Source organism: Eubalaena glacialis, chromosome 1, assembly GCF_028564815.1.
Source record: "Eubalaena glacialis isolate mEubGla1 chromosome 1, mEubGla1.1.hap2.+ XY, whole genome shotgun sequence".
Lineage (NCBI taxonomy): Eukaryota > Metazoa > Chordata > Mammalia > Artiodactyla > Balaenidae > Eubalaena > Eubalaena glacialis.
Genome location: NC_083716.1, coordinates 165,262,459 through 165,286,622, shown reverse-complemented (window position 1 = coordinate 165,286,622; position 24,164 = coordinate 165,262,459). Strand labels below are relative to the sequence as shown.

At 37.3% G+C, this 24,164-nt stretch overlaps 1 protein-coding gene across 4 annotated transcripts in view; it reads right to left on the bottom strand.

Moving 5' to 3' along the window:
• Positions 1 to 24,164, bottom strand: part of GPD2 (glycerol-3-phosphate dehydrogenase 2) — a 136,153-nt gene that overhangs the window by 59,615 nt on the left and 52,374 nt on the right. For all 4 annotated transcript variants that reach the window (XM_061200333.1, XM_061200351.1, XM_061200341.1 and 1 more), the window contains exons 3-6: positions 20,702 to 20,873; positions 6,929 to 7,053; positions 5,535 to 5,632; positions 4,356 to 4,519 (exon numbers count right to left, since the gene is read on the bottom strand). In XM_061200333.1, coding sequence (XP_061056316.1) covers positions 4,356 to 4,519; positions 5,535 to 5,632; positions 6,929 to 7,053; positions 20,702 to 20,873 — 559 coding nt within the window. The remainder of the gene's footprint in view (positions 1 to 4,355; positions 4,520 to 5,534; positions 5,633 to 6,928; positions 7,054 to 20,701; positions 20,874 to 24,164) is intronic.

The window sequence follows — 24,164 nt, the reverse complement described above, 5'->3', positions numbered from 1 at the left end:
GCTGCAGAATTTTCCTCACTTCAGTGCATTTTTACCTCCAGGAGCCAGGGATTATAGCTGAGGTTGTGGGGGGCGGGGGCAGGACCATGAGCTGCATTTACCTCAGGGGAGCCAGAGATTAGATTGGCTTTGCTCTCTCACGAGCTGAGCTGAATTCATCTATTTGTATGCTGTGAGTTTTAGGTTGGAGTAAACATGAATATTCTAGTGAAACCTGGGCTTTAATTCCCCCTTTGAAACATGGCTGTAACCAACTTCTATTTACACTAGGAAAGCCAATGTAATTTCTCGTAGGTTGCTATTTTCATATGTGCATAAGGAATACTTAAGGGCATCATCGGGTATGAAATAACAGACATCTCTCTCTGTCACCGCCTGGACTCTCAGAAGGAAGAATTTAAAGCTGTAATTTTGTTCTCCAGTTTCATCTTACAGAAGCTTAATGGTGGTATCTAATGGTTTTAAATATTTAATGATTTTTAATTATATCTCATTTTCTGTGCACTGGATTGGATGACTGAAGTCCAACTAGAATGGCACCAAAGATCTTCTCTGGGAGCAGGGAGATTGAAGTAAAGTTGACAGAGGAAGACGCAGTAAGTTTCTGAGGAAACTGGCTCGCCCTCCACAGCTGGCTCACATAACCTCACAGCCTGCCAAGTCATCCGAGCCTGTCGTGCCTTAAATACTTTTTGCTGACGTGGAAGAATTGCACCAGTCACGACACTCTCTACGTGGAAACCCCCTGATCGGTGGTAATGGCCACAGACAGGGTCCAGCTGGTGGATCTCTGGTAGGATATGGAGAGGAGCAGAGAGGAAACACTAGGACATGTCTCAGGCAGAAAACCAGTGAGGCGACTATATTGCTTTCTCTAACAGAATATAAAAAGAAAAAATAACCTAGTATGTCACTTCCTATCCCAACTTTCACTTCAAATGGATCTTACTGAGAAATTTGACATTTACTTTGTCTATACTGAAAAAGATGGTAGTTATTCCTCCACATATGTGAGTTTGTTTCTCAGAGTTGAACAAAATATGGCAATGGATCGTACCTATGCCAAGCACAGAAGTGCCATTATAATTACTACATTTAAAGGTATGTGGTCAAAGACATAAACTTCTAGTTATAAGATAAATAAGTCCTGGGGATGTAATGTACAGCATAGTGACTATAGCTAATAATACTGTATGGTATATTTGAAAGTTGCTAAGAAATCTTAAAAACCCTCATCATATGAAAAAAAAAGTTTGTAATGATGTATGGTGATAGATGTTAACTAGACTTATTGTGGTGATCATTTGGCAATATACACAAATATTGAATCATTATGTTGTACACCCGAAACCAACATAATGTTATATGTAAACTATCCTTCAATTAAAAAAAAGATAAAAAGAAAAAAAAATGTATGTGGAATTTATCTTATTCCCTTTGTGGACTTTTGTGGAGGAAAAGACTTTGCCTTAATCCTATGCAATGATCATCACTATTTTTTTAGCATAAACTGTTTGCATGAATAATTAAGAAAAAATTTTTGACCTTTGTACATTTTGTACTTCAGAGGGAATATCTTACAGACCTAACATCTCAGTTTTGAAAGAATCTTAAAGATGGTCTCAGTCACTGGTCCCTCCACGTTAATGGTGATGTTTAGTAGTCTGTCTGACTATATTTTCACGCCATTATTTTTCATTTTTCACTGGTACTGAAGTAACTGTGTGATGGATAACTCATGAGAGTTGTTAATTGGCAAAATTTCTTGTAGATTTTAAAAGCTCATTTAGTTACTTGTGCCACTTTTTCATTACGATCAAGATTCTCCCAAGGTGGGAATTATAAAAATTATTATTTCTGTTCACTTTAAAATGGTTAAATCTATGTTATGTAAATTTCACCTCAATAAATTATTTTTTTAAGTTAAAAATGTTATTTCGCGTAGCCCAAATGCATTTTGAAATCATTTGGGAGACTGTTACTACATTCTCATAATGATTATTTAAGAAGAAGAGTATTTTGTTTCTGTTGCTGTTGTTAAGAAATGTTTATCCTATAAATTACAATGTTTAGACTTCAATTGTAATGGTATATGCTTAGGAAGTATTTTTTCCTCTCTGAAATACTTTGGTAGCAGGATAATAATGTTATTTTTCTGGTTGAAGGGTTAGTCATCGCTTCCTTTCTCTGAGCACACATTTATTACATTTAATTCCTTTACTATATGCTCCTTTCTACCTTATTTCTATATTGGTATTTAATTTGCTCATCACACCATTAGCTTTAACAAGAGTTGCCCTATCTGTGAATACAGCTGTGAAACCATAGAACTACACTGTTTCACATTGTTGTTTTGTCTTGCCTCAGGCATGACATAGTTGGACCTGCATCATTTCAGAACAAGATTAAAAAAGAAATTATTTCCAGTGACTAGAATTATTTTTACTTTTCCAAGACTTGGGTTTCACAATCAATTTTCGAATATCAATTTGAAATTATTTTAAATAATAATTTTTAACTTTTCAATAATCTTTGCTAAACTCATAATTTTGCAACCTGTAACAAACTATAAAAGCCAATTCTAGATAAAAGAAATTCTTCTTCCTCTTGATTCTAATAGGATAGTGTTTCTCCTGCAGTATATGACATAGATTTCCCTTGGTTTCTCCATGTAGAATTGTTAAGAATCTATAATTCATAACAATATCAAACCAACATAACATAGATGGCACAAATTCAGATATGACATCCACTAATATTCCTCTCAAGGAGGTTCAGATATGCACAAGCTAAAAAATAAAAGTAACAAATAAAAGTAGTTCGTGTTCAATATATCACATGGTAGAGAAAATGGCCAAGTTCTTGAGACAGTTTGCAAGGGAGGGATTCAAACTAAGAGGCAAAGGGCACAAACAGTTTCATGTCAGGATGGGCAGGGGGCCATTTGCAGAATGCCTTCTTATTCCTCCTGGATCAAAAACCTCTTTAATATAATCACCCAACAAACTACAGTGGATTAACATTAAGGGTCTGAAGCAGAGAAAGAATATTCACAGTTAAGATTGTCCCTTAACATGTAGGCTCAATCAGGGGCACCAAAAAAGTAGTTAAGTGCCCCCTACCCCGTGGTGTTTAGATGCTGGAAGGCACTGTAAACTGTGAATTTTCTAGCTTTTAATGTTTGTCTAAGACCCTTAGCATTTTTCTAATATTGTTGCTCCTAACACATCTTCTTGAGTTTGTCCCCATTGCCCCATCTGCATGTACACATTTTGCATTCATACATGAAAGCCTGAAAGACAGCTAAATTGATTCAGAAACCTAACACTGCGAACAAGAAAAAAAGGTAGGGGTAGCCTTAAGGATATCCCATGTTATGAAGTATAAATATCAAAGTCTCCTGGAAAAACAAAAAAACAAAAACATTTCTTCATGTTAAGAGTTCAGACATCTAACACTAAATACAAAAGATCACACAGTAGGGGTAAAAAAACCTCACTGACCCTATAGGGCCTTTGTGCCACAAAATTTCTAAGACTTTTTGACCATGTATAATTATCTGTGTCCAGCTATTTCTTTATAAATAGACATCCTTGGACTACTTTCAAATTCCATTCACCCTTTAAAACTATAGTAAAACTTCACAAATGGCTTTTCCTGTGTTGTTTTGCATTGTACTGTGGTCCATCTGGAGATATATTAAGTGGTTAGTTCCTTCAAATAAAAGTGTACAAAATTGTATTGTCCACACACACACACAAACACAAAGAATGAACACTGAACACGTGGCAAATGGGTACTAATGTCACTGTTAGAAAACATCTAACAACAATAAAAGAAGCATTAAAAACTGAGGAACTGGTTTAACAGATGCAATGTTCATCTACCTTCTCACATAAATTATATGTTCAAGAATTGTGTCCTGTGCAAAATACAAACATGTCAATTTCAGCCCAGGGGGCATTTTTCTCTAGGTTTATAACCCCTTGAAAATAGAGGTTTCATCTAGAAAACCTAACAGATCCTCAGCTGCTTTCAACATTATAATATATTCATAAGGCAAGTGTTCACTGGCAAACATAACAAATTAAATGGCACGAAGGTGGTGTCCAAATACACAATGATGGAAAATGGACCAAACCAACCATGAGATACAAAGTCGAAATCCAAGAAGAAAAGGAATATGCAAAAACAAGCAATATTAAAAGCAAAACACTATGTGGAGTGTGTGCATGTATGTTTGTGTGTTGTGTAAGATTAACATTAATTAGGATGCAAAACTGTCTCGTTAAGAATATGCTCTAAGGGTCACGAGTGGGAGAAAAGTATCTTGTAAAAAAAAAAAAATCACATACCATCATAGTAGACAATTGCTCCTACCAGTTTATCCTTCTGGAGCATTGGGAAATGCTCAAGGGCTCTTGATTTGCTGAGGACATAACTGCTTTTCAGGCAATTACTTCCAGCAACCAGATCATACAGCTTGATTCCTACCCAGTAGTAAGGTAACTGCCACCACCTACAGCATAAATAGGGGAAAAGGTTTCTTTAGAAACAGAGTATAACATTATAGAATGTCACTTTAAGATACAAGACACTTTTTATTAAGAAAAGCAAAGTATACCTAGAAGTGTCCTGCAGAAGAAACAAGAGAAGTGCCTGCCTGTTCTGACCCCAGCCCAGCAGCTGAATTATAAAAGTAAATGAATCATCTCTAAGGCAGTGGTTCTGGACCTGACTGCATATTAGATTTTCTGGGGAGCATCAAAAATAAATATAGATGCCTGGGCCTCCTGTTTCTAGGGATCAATTTAACTAGACTAGGGCCAAGATCAGAGTGACTCTAATGTACACCCAGGGTAGAGAATCATTGGCTTAAGATGTCCTAAGCAATCTATGACAAAATATAGACAAAAATTATAAAATCTGCTTCCAGGCCCCACAAGACTCATGCAGCTAGCAGAGTTACATAATTCTGTATTTCCTAGCACCTGTATTCCATCTTACGTCAACTTGATGGATAGCTCTAACAACATTCAGAAAATTGGGTTTAATAATTTTTGATTATTTGATACCTCCAAACCAAATTTCAGTTTTGGTTAACTCAGAAATTTAAAATGACACAAAATGGCTTAGGGTTTGGAGTTGATATATGTCAGTTCAGATTTTGCAGCAGGATTCTTTCTGGCTCTGCATTTTAGTCTGCAAATGACCCTCTTATGTTCCCCAGTGCAAATGTAGTTGCTCCTGTATATACTCTCAGAAACTGGAGTAAAAAACTACTAATTGTAAGTGCAGAACACAACCTCCTTTGCCTTCAAGAGCTAGCCCTTAGAGGTGGGTCAGCAGAGAGTAATATAGGAAAAGTCACACTTTTTAAAATGCAACAAAGGAAAATATTTTAAAAGGATTAAAGATTAGGACTAATTAAAACTACATTAAGAAATACACATTGAGGAACTATTTCCATTAAAACTGTGTTCTATTGACCTCAGATAAGCAAAGAGTACACAGATGATACCAAAAGGGCTTACTTGTAAATTGGGAGCATTATAGGCAACGGAGCTGATAAATGGGGAGCAATTTCTAGTAGGTTGGCACGCTCATGAAGGGCTTCTTTTACCATCCTGTACTGAAAAGCAAAACAGAGAAAATTAGTTTGGCAGTAACAGATCATAATATTTTCAAATGGCAAATAGACACCCTGCCAACTGATTGATACACAGAAACCTCTCTACCTCTGAGCAAGGATAGCTCCCTCCTAATCAAATTTCTAATAATACATCATGCTGTCAACCTGAAAGATTTTTTAGAAACCTTAACTGTATTTGCATAGGAGAAAAACATGCTGTCAGAGTTCCCAGGTGTAAGATATTTTCCTGACTTGAGTTACAAGATTATTGTAATAATTTATCTTGCATTCTCTGTATTGTCCCTTTTCTCAGTCCCCCATTATATTTTCTCATATAAGAGATAACAGATTGTTCAGATTCATGTTAAACGTTTCCTTCTTGCCTCCATTAGCTCAAGCAGAGATGATACTTAAGAGTTGCACAGTATTTTACAGACTATCATTAAAAAGCTTTTGTCTTTAGTCCTCATTACGTCTCTCTGAAGACCCAGCATTACTATCATAATACTAATTTTACAAATAAGAAAACTGAGGCTCATAGAAATTAAATAAATAAGCTGAAACACATCACAAGTCATCTGATTCTAAACCCCATGCTCTTTTCTTCACATCCATTGTGATGCTAAACAGACACATAAGAAAAGGGGACAGATTCAAAACTGACAATGTCAAGTAAGTGCTGCTGTGTTTTTCATGTACGAAAAGCAGATAGGGAGTTCAGTTGATTTTTTTTTTTTTTTTTTAACTCCTCTGGGAAATGTCATCTTCCACACTGCCTTGGCAGTTTTCAAATGGTGGCAGACTGGACACAACAGAGTGTGACATAAAAAAAAAAGCATGACTCAGATCATCTTTTCCTTAAGAATATGTCAGTGACAATATGCAGTATGATTGCATCTGCAGTTAAGAGGATCAGTTTAATATTCCTCATGTATTACAACACAGTTCCCTTGAAACTGCTTGGGAAGTAGCAATTTGGTGGCCATTGGTGGGGGAAAAAAAAAAAAAAAAAATCACAATTGTTAAAAGTAACCCATCCAAAAGGGATTTTGTAAATCTGCTACTTTGACATGCCTGTGTAGAAAAAACCCCTGATTAACCCATAAACATAATGCTACAGGAAAAAAAAACTGGCACACCTCTCCTGAAAGACACTCCAGCAGAATACACTAAATAGGTATTTCCAATAGGAAGGAATATTAAAAGCCATAAAAAAAAAAAAAAACTGAACTGATTTAATTGGGTAGAAAAAAGCACAGCCGCCATTTTTGTTTAACAACTAGCATACACAGTTACCTGCTCAATATCCAGCCTCATGAGAGCCTTCTGAAGATACCTCACACCACCATGGATCAATTTAGTGCTCCTGCTGCTGGTGCCTGATGAGAAATCATCTCTTTCTACAAGGGCTGCTTTTAGTCCTGTGTAACCAGAAAACCAAATTAACTCCTTAAATTACACAATTTGTATGTAATTCATTAAAGGCACTTCTCCAGGGTAGAGACAGTCACAAGAAAAATTACTCTGAACATGGATCAATTTGTATTCCAAGGGCAGTACACTGTCTATATTATAATGAAGAGATTTTAGTCTCTTCCTGGGGGAAAAGTCAAACCAGAACTAGAAGCGTATTAAACTGTGAATGAATCACAGCTAGAAAATATTACAGTGCAATTTTCATTGGCAGTAACTTACACTGGTGTGTTTCGAGGGTCGAAGGGGAGTCTGGCACCCATCTTTAACCATGTAGAGTTAACTCAGTATTGTTACCGATGCCTTCCGGAACTCACATTCATCCCTCGCTACAAGAGTCCAGACGTGTGCCAGCCTCTCAACTCCAGTCAACTCTGATGCATCGACCGTGAATCTAGACTAGCCCTCTACGTGCCGGTTCCTATTTCTGGAGTGGTGTGAAAGTGGGTATCACATGGGAAAAGAGATCAAAGACATCGAAACAGAAGAAGAAAGAAGAGAATAACCTCTGATGCTGAGGAGTTTATAGTCTAACTGAAGACATGCAAGCACAATATTGTAGAATTACAAAGAAAAACACAAGCCAGGACAAATGAACCCAGTACAGAGTATCCATGAGTAGAGAAAAGACAATATTCTTGGTAAAGGTGAGGCTGAACAAAGACAAGTCAGTTCTAGAAATCATCCCTCCCAACCTGGCTTTCTTTGAGGGTTGCAATAAATCTCTTAGGAATGAAATAAGTTTGGTTTGGTTTTGTTTTCTTGCAGAGACACCCCTGCCTCTTCAGGAATGGGAGGACCAACAGTGCTACGAGTTCCATACACTAGTTAGATATGAAATCCAAAATTTCAAAGGACCCAAAGTACACATCAGCACCAAGCCAGAAGAAATTTTCATGGCCTGCCATACTCTTGGGGGATGAGAGAATGTCATAGAATCCAATTACAATGAGAATATGTAACTGGAGCAGTTTGGGCTCACAAAGCTCATATAAGAGAACTTGTGCATGTATTCAATTCAGAGCCATTTATTACATTTAATACCAAAGGGTCGTTTTTATAACTTCTAACAGTTTAAATATCGTACCCAAATGTCATCATAAAATCAGGGCATTTCCCTTGACTCAAAAGGACAAAATATTTGGAAACTGTGGAGAGAAAAGTAGAGAACTTTGATTCAAGGGCAAAAACTGCTAATGCTCTAATGAACTAGCAAAATAACACAGAAATTACAGATATCATAGACCCAGGTCACTCTTTTTAAGCATTTATGCCAGAAGAAGATCTGTAAAATTCTCAACTATGAAAACTCTAGCAATGCTTAGTAAATTTAGTACAGGATGTATTAAACACACAGAAAAATATATCATATTAGTGCATATTTTTTGAGAGCCTAAGTGCCAGGTAAAGTGCTGGTGTTAGAAATGAAATAGACATAGACCAAGCTGTCAAGTAGCTCCCAACCCAAAGAGAGGCAAATGAACAAAATGAAGCAAAGTTTCATAGGTGTTGCATTTGAAAATGCAGAGGACTCTTTATCCTAAAGTGGGTCAAACATTAAATTCAGGATATAAACCCCAAATTGCTTAGTCGAGATTACATTTGCAATCTCTCTTACAATGCACTGTCTTGGTGAGCTCTATTACCTTTTCTTAGCAAGTCCAACACAGAGAGTTCTTCTTCCAGTACTAAAATATACCATTTTTCTTCAGTTGAAGATCAGATGAGGAAGTTGACTTTCAAATGGCATTTAAGAGCTGAATTATTTAGAACACACCTCCCTTTCAGTCTTGGAATCAGTCATGGCATTAAGATGCCCACACCATTCGAGGCAGGGACATAAAACAGAGAGGATACGCAGTTTTCCCATCCAGCCTATGGCTCCTACCTACCCAAAGGTACCCACAGGCTGTGGGAGAAGATGCCTTAGTCCCCAGTTAGCCCCACTTCCTAGTATGTAATCCTCTACCCTGGAGTGTGGGCTTAGCTAGTGCCTTGCTTCTAACCAACAGAATACAGCCACGATGGTGGCAGGCCACTTCCGTGGTTAGGTTACAAGAGACTGTGACTTCCTCCTGGATAAAGCAACCTGTCTTGTTCTGAGTCAAGGAACCAACAGAGCCCCTGGTCAACAGGTCACAAGGAACTGAGGCCTCAGTCCAGTAACTTCTGAGGATCTGAATCCTGCCAACCTCCATGTGAGTTGCTAGGAAGCACTGCACCTGGTGAGAGACTGAGAGCCAGAGGGCCCATGCTAGGGCCCAGATTCCTGACCCGCCGACACTGTGTGGGAATGAATGTTCTTGTTTGAAGTCACAAAATTTGGGGGGTAGTTTATCGATGATACAATTCCCTGTGTGAACAATAACTGCAGCCAAGGTAGTTATTTTAATTGCATCTGGGGATGGGGTCTTGGAGAAAGGCTGAGTCAACAGAGGCGGATGTGTTCAGATGGGTGGAGGGGAGGAGCAAGGGAATTATCACTGGCAAAGATCAGCTTAAGCAAGAGAAGGCAAATGACTGAAATGGCCCAGCTTATTTAGGGTCTGCTTGTCACTCAGGGGCTGCAGTGTGGGGAGACCTTCTAGGGGAACCACACAGCATGAGGGGGGCGATAAAGAGTCTAGCCTCAGAAGGCAGAAGACGGTAATTGGAGAGTGATAGGAAGAGAGAATTTTATGGGTGTGTGTTATCAGGATGGATTTTTTTTTTCTTTCCCAAACTGACACAGTGTGAGGCAGGGAACTACTCTAGGAATTAGCAAGCCATCTCAGGAGGATATTTCAGGATATTTAAGTGACAGCTAACACTTTAAAGCCTCAAAACTGCTTTTGCAAGAATTGGACATTTAAAAAAGTTATTCACATGTACTTATGTGAAAAACCTTAGTGAATACCAACAAAAGTTAAAATGGGCTTCTCTGTCAAACCAGGCTGTCTTTTCTTGTCCCATTATTTCCAGTGTCATATCGTCAAGCTACCCACCAGAATTTCTGAAGAGAAATGATACTGCTCCTTCCAGAGCAAAATAAAAAATAAAAATTTAGTCTCTAAATTTATAGCTAAATTGATATATTAAAGTACCATGTAACCTAAAAGTATTACCAAAAGTTTTTGAAACCTTAAAAAGAAAACATTTTAAAAATTTCAACTGCTTTTATGCTAAACGTTCTGGATTTCTCATTTTTGTTGGATGAGAACAATGGAATGAGGAAGGAGGAAAGTAATGCAAAATCAAGACATTATTAGAAGTTACAACCGCTTTTCCCTTAACTGATTAACCGACTACAGCAAAGACAATGAAATTGTTTAAAGCCTTATAATGATCTTGCATGATTCCGTTACCTAAGATGTTCCTTCCTGTTTCACCTCTCAAAAATCCAAACTTTTTTCCACCTCCAGTCTGAAAATAAGAGTTTAGTTTTTTTTTTTTTTCAGTATAAAGCAAGGAAGTGAAGAGAGAGCACTGTTTATCTTCTCAAAGAGAGTGAACAGTATTTTTTTAAAATTTTTATTGGAGTGTAGCTGATTTACAATGTTGTGTTAGTTTCAGGTGTACAGCAAAGTAAATCAGTTATAGATACACATATATCCACTCTTTTTTAGATTCTTTTCCATAGAGTACTCTGCACTCCCTTACAGAGTATTGAGTAGAGTTCTCTGTGCTATATAGTAGGTCCTTATTAGTTATCTATTTTATATATAGTAGTGTGTATATGTCAATCTCAGTCTCCCAATTACCAGTCTCCCTCCCCCATCCCTTTCCCACCTGGTAACCATAAGTTTGTTTTCTACATCTGTGACTCTCTTTCTGTTTTGTAAATAAGTTCATTTTTACCATTTTTTTTAGATTCCACATATAGGCAATATCATATGATATTTGTCTTTGAACAGTATTTTAAGTGACATTCAATGTTAACATTTTGCATCTTAGGTAAAATAATTAAATTTGAAGGAGACCAAAAATAATGCATCCAGGCTTCCAGCAACTGTGCCTAGCTAGATGTGAGGCACTGGGGAAGATCTTTCCTCAGAGTGGAAAGAATGATCTCCCCACATGCCCACCAGTGAAGGGCTGGCCTCTGTACATTTATGATAATTCACTAAACTTGTTCAAGATTTTATAAGGAATAGCTTTTGCTTGTTTCTTTTCTTTTCAGAAGTTACTTTTTATGGAAAGCAATATGTTCTATCACTGCTGAGATGAACCAGAACATTTGGGAGTGGTATGATTATTCGATTTTTTGTTTTTATAATTGATTGCTTTTAGTAGTTATTCTCATGAATTTCACTGCAGTGGTAAAGTATTAATATTTGGAGTGAGATTACTCTGAAATTCTTTGGTGGAAGAACAAGATTAGTTATAGCAGAAGAAGAAAGTCAACTTGAAATCGACCTTTCAGTCATACTCAGCCCATCGCTGAAGTTAAAGTTGTATCTTTTGGGTGGGGTCAGGGATGTGAACGAAATACAGCTCTTCACAGACTTGCCTTTTCTGTCCTGAGTGAGAATGTCTAGCTACCAGGCACTTCCAACTAAACCAATTCATGGATCAAGACAGTTGGATAGGGCTTCCCTGGTGGCGCAGTGGTTGAGAATCTGCCTGCTAATGCAGGGGACACGGGTTCGAGCCCTGGTCTGGGAAGATCCCACATGCCGCGGAGCAACTAGGCCCGTGAGCCACAACTACTGACTGAGCCTGCGCGTCTGGAGCCTGTGCTCCACAACAAGAGAGGCCGCGATAGTGAGAGGCCCGCGCACCGCGATGAAGAGTGGCCCCCACTTGCCACAACTAGAGAAAGCCCTAGCACAGAAACGAAGACCCAACACAGCCAAAAATAAATTAATAAATAAATTAATTTAAAAAAAAAAAAAGACAGTTGGATGAATACAGAGGGATAATTACCATCTAAGGGGAGGAATGGTACGACATTTAACTTTTACAACATGAAATAGAACAGAAGCATATTTTAATACCTTTTACTGATTATCTTATTATGCATGCAAACACGCTCAATATAATAAATGCAGAGAAGTAAAGAGAACAAAATAAAACCCTCCTGTAATCACACTACTCAGAGATAACCACAGTTGACATTTGGGTGTTTAAATGTTCACATTTTCTGTGCATGTATGTAATCACATATGCACATTTTTACCAAAATAGGATCATATGATACATTCCATTTTTTTCATTTAACAGTATTTATTGTAAACATCTCTCCATGTCAATACATATTTTTCTATAATTTCACTTTTAACGTGTGAATAGTAATACGTTAAATGTTTACAATGATTTATTTATTCAATTCCCTGTTTTTGAACATTTGGGTTATTTCCTACCTTCACTATCACAGTACTGCAAGATTATATTTTCATTTAAACTCTCTGCATCTTTATTTCATTATAATAAATTTTCAGATGTGGCATTATTTAACTATTTTTAAATAGAAAGGGCAGAGTAATAGCTATGAAATAACTACCAGAGGCACCCAGGTAATAACACACAAATCAAAAAGTTTAGACACTCTGTACATTAGTACCAATTTCTCTAAAAAATAACACTCCTGTAAAGCTGCAAAGCAATCCTGGCTTATTAATTCTCATGATCAGGATTCTATGCTTTAAGCCTAGTATTTTCTAACAGTGAATGTTAACATTTTACAGAAGTATATAATAGTGGATTGGTTATTATACCTATCTATTTTTCTATTAGAAACATATAAACCATTTATGGGGATACTATGCTAAGTTAGAACATATCATTAACATACTTTGAGTCCCTTAAGTTCACACATGATTATGGAGGCACGAAAATGTGTTAAGCCATAACACTAATTATAGTAATAGAGTTTCAGGGGAATAAGGAAGTTGCTGTTGTTGCTTTCTCTTTTTACTATTTTACTATTTACTTTTTCACTATTTTAATTTTTATTATTTTATAATAAAAACAGCCAGTATTCAAAGAGAGAAGGAATATCCAAACAATATAAAATGATGAAAAGAAGAATAATACACTCCAGACATAACCAATCTTAACTATTATAAATTTCCCATATATTCTACCAGAAACTTTTTATGCTTATAAACCTGTGTACTTTTTTGCTTCAAAAACAAATACAATTAACAAACTCATTCGTCACAACTTGTTTTTCAATTTACAATACATTTTAGCCATTATCCCTGTAAATACTTATAAACCTCTCTGAATAACTGAATGGACCCAATTTATTAAACCATACCGCACTCTTTTTGCTATTACAAATATTGCTTACAGGTAAAATTTTGACCAATATGGCACTGCGAGTTCAGCTTTAAACTCTTCCTCTCCAAACACAGAGAAAATTATATATATATATATATATATATTTTTTACATTTATATATATATATGTACACACATACATACATATATTTTAAGGCATGGTTGATTCAAAAATAAACACCTGGGCTTCCCTGGTGGCGCAGTGGTTGAGAATCTGCCTGCCAATGCGGGGAACGCGGGTTCGAGCCCTGGTCTGGGAGGATCCCACGTGCCACGGAGCAACTCGGCCCGTGAGCCACAATTACTGAGCCTGCGCATCTGGAGCCTGTGCTCGGCAACGAGAGGCCGCGATAGTGAGAGGCCCGCGCACCGTGATGAAGAGTGGCCCCCACACCGCGATGAAGAGTGGCCCCCGCACCGCAATGAAGAGTGGCCCCCGCTTGCCACAACTGGAGAAAGCCCTCGCACAGAAACGAAGACCCAACACAGCCATACATACATACATACATACATACATACATACATAAAAAAAAAGAATGTAAGCAGACAAGAATAGCATTAAAAAAATAAAAAATAAATAAAAAATAAATAAACACCTCATGGACCAGAAATGTAGCAGAAACTCAGAGCAGTTAGGCCCAAAGCCTCTGTCTTGGTGGAATCTGGGTCTAGAAACAGGCAAAGGTAACCAAGATTTCAGTTCCTGAAGGGCAAGAGATAGGGAGAGGTGAAGAAGACAGACCAGTGCTGGAATCCAGGGATTGAAGAAGGGTGGAAAAGCTTCTGCTGACCACTGTCTGGGGCTGTGGACTATCTGCTGGGACATGCCCAGGAGGCAGGAAGATGGACCCAGCCTGGAGAGCAGTACCTGGGCCAGGGAACCACCAGCTGGCTGGCCAAGATCAACACAGGGCAGGAGCCTCGATTTGGTTTTAAGAAAAGTCTCTGATGGGACTTGAAGGAGGCAGCAACTGTATCTATAGAGTTTAATGTATGGAAACAGAGAGTGATACAAAGCTGATTTAATATGGAGGAAAGGAAGAAGGAAATGGAGCAAAGTAAAAAAAAGATGTAAGGTAAAAAATACAAAATAAAAGCACATGGCATCCAAATAAATGGAGATGGACCAAACTCACCTGTTGAAAGACAGATTCTATCTATCAAGCATTAAAAAAAAATAGAAGAATCCAGCTACTTGTGTTTTATCATAGACATACTAAAACAAAATGATATAGAAAAGTTGAAAACAATATGAAACAAATCCTGTCTGTTATTTTTCCAATTTCACAGGTGTTTATTATATTTCTGCCATAGATAAATTTCAATTTTTATGAAATCAAATTTAACAGGATTTGCCAAAAGGAAAATGACTTTATTGATGTCATGCTTAAAAACACCTTTCTTACTCCATTTTTTAAAATTTCCATATACTTTCTTCTAATAGGTTTGTGGTGTTTTATTGTTAAATCCTTGACCCACAGAGAGCATGATAAACAGAATATAAATATACATAATATATATAAATACAAATATAAATTTGGGAAACTGGATACTTCAACGTCGCTTATTAAATAACCAATAATGACAAATATGAAATGCTTTTACCATATCCTAAATTTTATGTATTCAGATCTATTTCTAGCCTCTTACTTTTGTTCCGCTTATCTCTCCGTTCCTTTAGCAAACTATTTTAATTAAAGTAGCTTTAGAATACACTTCGATATTGATAGAGCTCTATCTCCTTTATCATTATTCTTTTTCAAAATCAATCTAGTAAATCTCAAAGGCTGATTTTTCCAGATAACTTTGGCACAGTTTCTCTAATCCTCCCCACCCTACTCCTGCCAAAGACAGTCACTATAATGTAATCACTAAATTACATCAAATTTCCAGATTAATTTTAGTAGCAATCTGCAACCTAGTCTAATTAGCAGTGTCCAGTAAGTAGCAAACTTTCATCTGCTGCAATTCTACTGTCCTGAAATAGGATTTTCTCTACCCTCATGGTGGGAGAGGGGCAGTGGTAGAAGGGGGTGGAGATCTGTAATTCCCAAAATGCACTATCTTCCATGGCTCTCCCTTTTCTGCAGTTTTTAATGCAATTAAAAATGCACACACCTGCTCCTTTTCACAAACCTTTATTTATGCAGAAGAGTGTTGTTGTTATCCTCCGTTATGTCTGAGAACCCTGAGGCTCTCTGTAAGGTTAGAACACTTATTGAAGGTCATGGACCTAGTAAATGATGAAGCTGACTGATCCCACTTGGTTCTCATTTCATAGCCTGTGTCCTTACTCGTTATGCTATACTGTCTTAGACTCGAAGGAACTGTGGTGAGAATTCAGGAATTACTAGCCAGGCACCATTCATAAACTGGAAGTACATATACATTTTTAAACAAGAGAACTACAATTAATGTTTTCTTCTAGCAAGAGGCAGTCTTCTCTGGAATTTTGAAGCCATAAAGTTTAAGTTTATAAATAAGATTTTAAACCAAAATTGTACTAGTTGACCCCTGATACATACAGGTAAATCACATAAAATAACAAAAAAGAGCTGAAAAAAACATCTTGAAGCCCCCTGAGGGAGTGACTATATTTATCAGAGTCTCTTCATTCCAGCTGTCTTTTGGGGGCAAAGTGCCTCCTATATCATCGTGCTTCGAGGCTGGGGACTGACCACAGAGGTGTTAAACAGAGAAGCAGTTCCTATTGATCCTAGAGACCTGCAGGAGAACGTGAGGAGAGCCGTGCATATTATGTTTATAAAATAATATTCCCAAATGAAACAAATGAAAAACTGATTCCCAAGAAAATGCAGATGGTAAGAATGCAAATAAATGCTCATTATGAAAACTTCATGACTTTTTCTCTTCCTTCTATGGTCTTTGTTTATCCATTACCAAAATTGCATTTGGGCACAATATTTCATCAAAAACCTTGTGAAAACATTTTTATACGAGCCTTTTAACATCTAGCAGTTCCCCCAAAACTTTGATGTCCTGAAAAATCTAATTATTACTGGTAACTTTAAAAGATCACAGTAATTTATTTTTGTCAAATGTGACTAAAGATTAATGGATACAGTCAGGAATAATTTGGTAAAAACGTATCAAACGCAGAGAAAGCAAAATTTGTTAAGTGAAGCATCAAATATAATAAAAGAGCAAATTCCATGAATGAACAGCAACAATGCACAATTCATTAACCAAATGCCCATGATTATTTCACACTTCAGAGGGCTACTGATATGATCAGAAATTGTAGTAAAAGGATAAATATAGATTAACTTCAGCATCTCTATACATTTTAATTATAAATGCTACCCTCAGAGGGCTACCAGCATAATAAAGGAAATACAAACTATGGTTTATCCATCCTTTTTATCAATCGTAACTCCATATACATCAAATAAGACAGTCAGTCAATTATTTTAAAAGACAGCAATTGAAATGCCAGGAGATATTGAAAGTACATCATTTTCTTAGCTGTTACTAACTATAAGTATTAAAAATCTTGTCAACATTCTGGCTCTGAAAACTCTTATCTTTTCAAAATCATCATCACTGTCATCACCCACAATCGTCTGCTAATGTACTAGGTAACACTCTTTACCGCCCAAAGGAAAAATGTTTGTTCAGCAAATATTAATAAACTATAAGCTCCTCAAGGGCAAGGCCACATCTTATTAGTCTTTATATTCCCAGAGCTGGTTCAGCAGTTGACTCACAAGTAGTATTATGTTAAACAGCAGAATGAAACAAAACAACAAACTGGAAACCACCTAAAGAGTCATTAACAAGAACGTCTTTGGGATGAATTTTTCAGCCATGAAAAACAATGAATACCATATACATGTAAAGATTGATTAACTATACTATTATTTGAAAGTAACACACTGCGAAGTAATGACGACAGTATGATCTTATCTATGTTTTTAAAAAGATATCTAAAAAATAGGGCTTCCCTGGTGGCGCAGTGGTTGAGAATCTGCCTGCCAATGCAGGGGACACAGGTTCGAGCCCTGGTCTGGGAGGATCCCACATGACGCGGAGCGACTAGGCCCGTGAGCGACAATTACTGAGCCTGCGCCTCTGGAGCCTGTGCTCCGCAACAAGAGAGGCCGCGATAGTGAGAGGCCCGCGCACCGTGATGAAGAGTGGCCCCCGCTTGCCACAACTAGAGAAAGCCCTCCCACAGAAATGAAGACCCAACACAGCCATAAATAAATTAATTAATTAATTTAAAAAGAAAAAAAAAAGATATCTAAAAAATGCCCAAAAGCAAATATAGGTGAGACTTTTCAAAAGGAGAAAAGGAATAAAAGGCACTTAATCAGTAGTTGCCTTTTTGCTACTGCACTCACGGTCCTAACTCTTTGAGGGAAGCTGGCTTTCCAACTTCCCTTACCTCCCCCCACCAGTCCTAAGTTTCCATTTAAACAATTTCTTGCCTTCATGGAATCTTTTCTCATTTTCTCCTTCTGTCATTGATACCTAGTCAGTTCTCCATTTGGGATTCTACCCTATCGTGTATTTTCTCTGCCCCAACTCTGAGCAATATTAGACACACATAGGGACACACACACACACACACACACACACATATCCTTTTCTAACCAGAGCAAAGCAACCCCTATTCCTATCACATTCTCTAAATCTTTTCTACATCCAAGTCCCTATTCCTATCCATAAGTAGCACATCTCACTTCTTTTTGAGTGTTTAAGAATAGCTCTTCATAGTCACACAGACTCCCTCTTTTATGCCTTAGAATCTTTACACTTTGTATCTGTCTCTGAAAAATGTCTCTTCTTGCCCTGCCAAAGCTAAGATACATCTTTGATATCCCAAGCCTCGTATTTTCCCGAGAGCTTGTTCCACATGCAGCCTTCTATTATTTGCATGTTAAGGTTCTCCTCTGAGTCTACAGAAATATTCAGATGGCTCCTATCTTAAAAAGAAAAGAAAGAAGAAACAATTCTTGCACATATTGCCTCCCTTATTCATATCCTACTACACCAGCAAGTTACGTCCTTTCTGTTTTATTTGTCTCTAGATCTCTTAAAAGTTTAGCCCCGTGCCTGCTTCTTCCTTATTGCCTATCCTTTCCTCATCACGAAGGCTCTTCACTGTCTCAGAGTGGCCTGTTCAGTAAAGTCCAAAGGCCTTTCCCCGGTAACCCAGGCCCAGCCCTGCCTTTGCACTCCTCTCATATCCTCCCCAGCACAGCCTGGGTGATCCCAACTGAAACACGGGCTGTTTCCCACACACACTGTTCCTCTCACATGTTCCCTCAGATTGGCACACTTTCAGCAAGCAATGTTTGCCTACTAAAATTCTACCCGTGCTAAATAGCAGCTTGCTTTCTCCAGACCATTCTATGCAGATATAACAATGCCCCCAAGCCTCCTGAAAGGCACATATTCTCTATAGGGTAACTCAGTCTACTACAGAACTACAGAACTTGGAGCAACCTAAGGGTGGATCCTGGATCAAACATCTTTGTATTGTCATGTAGTACTCTGAATATTGCCATGCATAAAGCAGGCACTCAGCCAATATTTGTTGAAATGAAAGAAAAAGAACTGCTGTATACTTTGGTACATAGCATGAACATAAGTGGAGACAGCAAGAAATATTTTTCTGAACCCTACTGGGGAAACGATCCTCTTGGACATAGAAAATTGTCGTCTGGTAACTTCTAACCCCTGGGGTAGTCCCAGGACAATTGGGGCAGTCCCAAACGAGACCTCCCATTACACTGCCTATGTGTCTTCTCTTGACACACTCTTTCCCAGGACTCCAGGGAAGAGTGTTGAATTCAAACACCTTGAGGTAACTTCAACTCTTCTTTCCATCTGACTTAGTATGTCCCAGGATAATGCAGCTTAAATTATAAACTATGGATGGAGACAGAATTATATAAATATTAGGGTCTGCCAGGAAACTGAGTATGTTCCAGGACTTATTATTGTGAATTTACCATTATTTGGAATTGACAGAAAGGACCTAGGCTGTGATGTCTACATGGATCAAAACTCAAGTGGGGGTCCTGTGCAATCACAGTAAATCTAGCGTACTTTTTGGCTTATGTGTGCCTAATCTCACGAAATTTATTTCATTTCTGTAAGACTAAAATCTACCAGATATGCAAAGTAACTAAGTCCAGGGTGGGTGTGGTAGTAACTTAATCTGAGAAAAATTATTCCATGTAATAAACTATTACCACTGAATATGAAACTGCAATGAATACTGAACCTTATATAGTAACTAAAATAATTTGGAGTCAAAATTCCTTGCAGCAGTACCCAGTCCAATTTGATATATCTAAAAATAATCACAAAGGATTATTTCTCCAGGACAATTGGTTCTAAAAGTCTTTTGCCTTCATGTTATTAATGGCAGCTATAATACTATCTACAATTTATTGAGTTTCTACTTTGTGTGACAAGCACTGTTTTAAATCCTCTTCATGATTATGCATTTAATCCTCATAACAATCATTAACGGAAGATTTTTCTTCCTCATTTGAAAGATGAGGGACCTTAGAGAAATTAAGTAACTTGCTTAAGTGTATGTGCGTGTGTGTGTGTATATACATACATACATCTGATAAAGCAGCTCAGCCAGGATATGTACTCAGATTTCTTTGATTCCAAACTCCACACTAATAACCACAGGCAAAAGAAGCAAATCATTAAATATATCATATGTAAGAGCATTGGTGTTCCATACTAAAATTTCTTTCTTTATATATCCTGTTGCCATTTTGAAAGAACTTCTCATAATATCTTTCCTGAAGCTGACTAATAGAGTGAGACAGAACTACAGGTTAGCAAGTCTTTTCCATTATTCAGTCACCTGAACTAGAGTTTCCCAAACTGTAGTCTGTATTTCATTGGAAGAGATTATTTTAATAGATAGAGAAACAAAAAGAATTATTTTAATAGATTAATTCATTTTAATAAATCTTTTTATTAAAGATAAATCACTGACATAAATGTGATTTTAGGTGATACACAAATAATTTTATTTCACATAAATGTACTTTACTGTGTATAAAAAAAACCAACCAGAACATCAAATCAATGAATTCACAGGAATATAAAGTTTTCTTTTTAAATAAATTCATTTCAGTGTAAAAGACAAACTATATTTAATTTCAAAATTGTGCAAGTACCTACACTTTAAAAATGGGAAGGTGTTTCACAAAGAATGGAAAATTAAGCAATGCAACAGAAACGTGACTTCCCAGCACGGAGCGCACACTGTGTTTATATCAGAAGGACAGATGGAACCTTTACCTGTGTTACATCCACCCACACCAGAACTCACCTCTGGTGACTGCGTCTAGGGCACAGCCACTTCCTGTTGCTCCTCCTCCAATGACAAGTACATCGAATTCAGACGTGTTTTTCAAAGTCAGTATCTGAGCTTCTCTGGAAGGAGGCTCCTGGTTAACAGGTTCTGAGACGCAGTCTGCTGCTTCAACAAAGGCCAGGTTCACCTGAGGTAAAAGACCATTTTCAAATGTTCGTCTGGAATGCCAATTTAATAAATTTTACGATATACTAAAAAAAGATTTGTAATGGAGATAAGGATAACTGGAGCTAGACCAGAGTCTACAGTCCACATGGAGTGAGTGATAGAACCAACTGCCTTGGAGAAAAAAAAGTCCTTAAAATTCTGTGGGTTTTTTTTCCCATGAATCATAACTATTTAACCGTGGAACACCTGGTTTCAGATTCAATATCTCAACTGATCGTTTTGGTTTCATATACAACCAAGTTCACTTAATTCCCACACTGTACAGCAATCCCCAAATACCTTGTCTAAGACAATTTATAGGAGAACATAAGGAAATGTTTTACCCGGTAGCCGCCATTCATTCAGATAACATTTAAAAGTGTGGAAAGGAGGAGGAAAAAGCACTTTATGCCTTTCCGCAATTTCTTAAAAGTATATGTTCTTCATTCCTTAATTCCCCTGACAAAAATATATTCTTGAGTTTGGGGATCTATAAGTTAAAGTCAGTACAATTAAAAAGAATCTGTTCAACAGATGTTATTATCCAGTTTAATAATCAGCTCCGGCCAATGGGAATAATACTATATAAAGATTTTAGTCAGAGGCTTCCCCATTCAACGTTTTAACAGAAAATTATAGATTTTATATATTTAATACACACTATTTCAATTTGTGGAAGCTTTAACAATAATATAATTAAAGCCAGGCATAGTCCCCCTAAAGGATAATGACCTTCCTTATTTCTAGTTCTTTCATTAGAATATAAGTTATCATCCTAAATAAAAAATGATGCTAGTCTTTATATTAAAAAAAGTAGTAAGTCAGAGTCAAAAGCTTAGAAAAACAGATATGTATCTGTTTTTTCTCCAAAATGCAAATACTAGGTTCGTTCACTATACTGAACAGTGCTGGTCACTGTTGCTCTAACAGTTAGTACTCCACAGATGTGTGGCTTCTATTTTCTTTTCTTTAAATCACAGCATCAGCACAACCCACAAGGGCAGCGTTCTTCCCAGTCTGCTGAAGGGCCATGTATGAAGCTCTGAACCACAAGGCCAAGCTTCTTCCAGAAAAGGTGGTCTTAGCTCTGACCAAGAGATTGTTCTGATAAGTGATTTTTTATTCATTTAAATAAAATAGACCAAAGTGCTCCTTACAATTGGATTTAATTATTATCATGCCAATTGGATTTCTATTAAAAAAAAAACCTAAAAGCCATAGAGCACATTGAAAGAAACCTGGATTAGAATCAGAGGGTCCTGGCTTATATCTTAGCACTTGTGTTTACTAGTAAAGGGACTTTTGACCGATTATCTCTCTGGCTTTGGTTTCTTCATTTGCAACATGGGATGAAACCTCTGTGATGTCTCTATCTCTTTATCTTTGGGTTACTCTCAGTAAGGGAATAATGATATGAAAGTAGGTAGTAAACTATTAATTACACCAAAGAGGAGTTGTATTATTGTTAAATAGTTTGATTCCTTAATAGCAGGGAACAGGAAACTTTCAAAACATATTTTACTAAGTATCATAAATACAAAACGTTATAATCTGGTACCATAATTTTTCAGACTATTAATTCAGATTCCAAACCACAAAAATCTTGTGCTTCCTTATATAACTCCTCCTAATTATCTGCTAATAACCATTTCCCCATGTTCATATTTACATGCATTTAAGGTAACAAGCTAAATAAATGTAACTGGCTAGGTGCTGTGGAGAATATAAGACGCCTTTCAGTCATGGTCTTTGTTTCCATCATCTAAGGAAAAGAATGAAAAAAACCATACACACACACACACGGTAAACACATACAAGAACAAATGCCAAAATAGAGGGGAAAAAAAAAAAGCACCAAGCTATGACCATTCAGATTAGAGAGGGAGAGTCTTTCATCTGAGGCTTTCAACTGGGCCATGACAGATGGGTAAGACTTGAACATGAGACTGACAAGGGACTAAACTGCCAGAGCATTTTCACACATCAAAAGAATTGTGCTGACATTTTCTGCTTGGTAAGTTTTCTAGAAATAGTTGAAAATAAATGTAAGGACGGTACTATGGTAGAGTTCATTAGAACTTGGCAATACTAACAGACCCCATGCTACTCTGCTCACAGGTTGCAACCATGGAGATTAAACTCAGCAGAATCTCTTCTTCAGCAAGTACACCAGATCTGATGGGCATTTCTCATGCCTTTTGTGCATCTCTCCACTGACTATGCTGTTTCTCCTGTCCTCATCCCCTGCCTCATACTTCTCATCGGTATGCTCTAACCTGTCTCATCTTAACAAACAGTAAAAAATGTCTCTTACATATATTTCTAACAATCAGCCTGAAAATTCTTGAAGTAACTGTATACCCTTGCTTTTTTACTGCCTCACCTCCCATTCACTCCCCAACTCAAGTTTAATATGGATTTTCACATACACCAGCACCACCACCATGACCAGACCACCAACACTGACCAATGTCCACTATGCTGCCAAACCCAGTGAGCACTTTTCATCCTTCATTTCAGTTGTCATCTCAGCACATTCACCTCAGCATCTGGAAGATGGCAGTCTGAAATGACCTCTCTCTCTCTCTCTCTCCCTCCAGCCTCTTGAACTCACTCTCTAGTTTCCTTTGGATGTCTGTCTGCTGTCCAACATTAATCGCTGAGGTTCCTCTTGAGTCTGTCCTACTCACTTTTCTCAGATCACTAAAAACTCTCTCTAGGGGACATCATCTTCCTCCATATTATCAGATACCTTTCCTACCACCCTGACCCTCAATTATGCTCCCCTATTCCAGAACCTGGATATCAAACTCCCTACTTGGCACCTTCATTTCGATGTCTCACATTATCTCAAAATTCTACTGATAACTTTATCTTCCCAAACCTTTTTCCCTATAAATTTTCCTCATTTCAGTGAAGGTACCATTTTATATCTAGTTTCTTGTGCCACTCTCTTAAGTCTCCTATCTGGTCAATCATTGAGTTCTATAAATTCCACCACCTAAAAAAATTCTCACATCTAGTCACATCATCTTCACTGCCTTTCAAGTCCAGGTATCTTCCCTTTCCTCTATATTAAAATGATATCCTCCTACAGGTCTTCACACAGTTACCATTCCTCCTTCCAAGTCATTCTCCATACTGCAGCTGGGGTAATCACGTAAAAACCCAAATAATGTCATTTCCACGTGTAAAACCCTTCAAGAGCTTTCGACTTAACACAACATAAAGGTAAGCATCTTTAGTTTCTAAGATGCTTCATAGTTTTTCA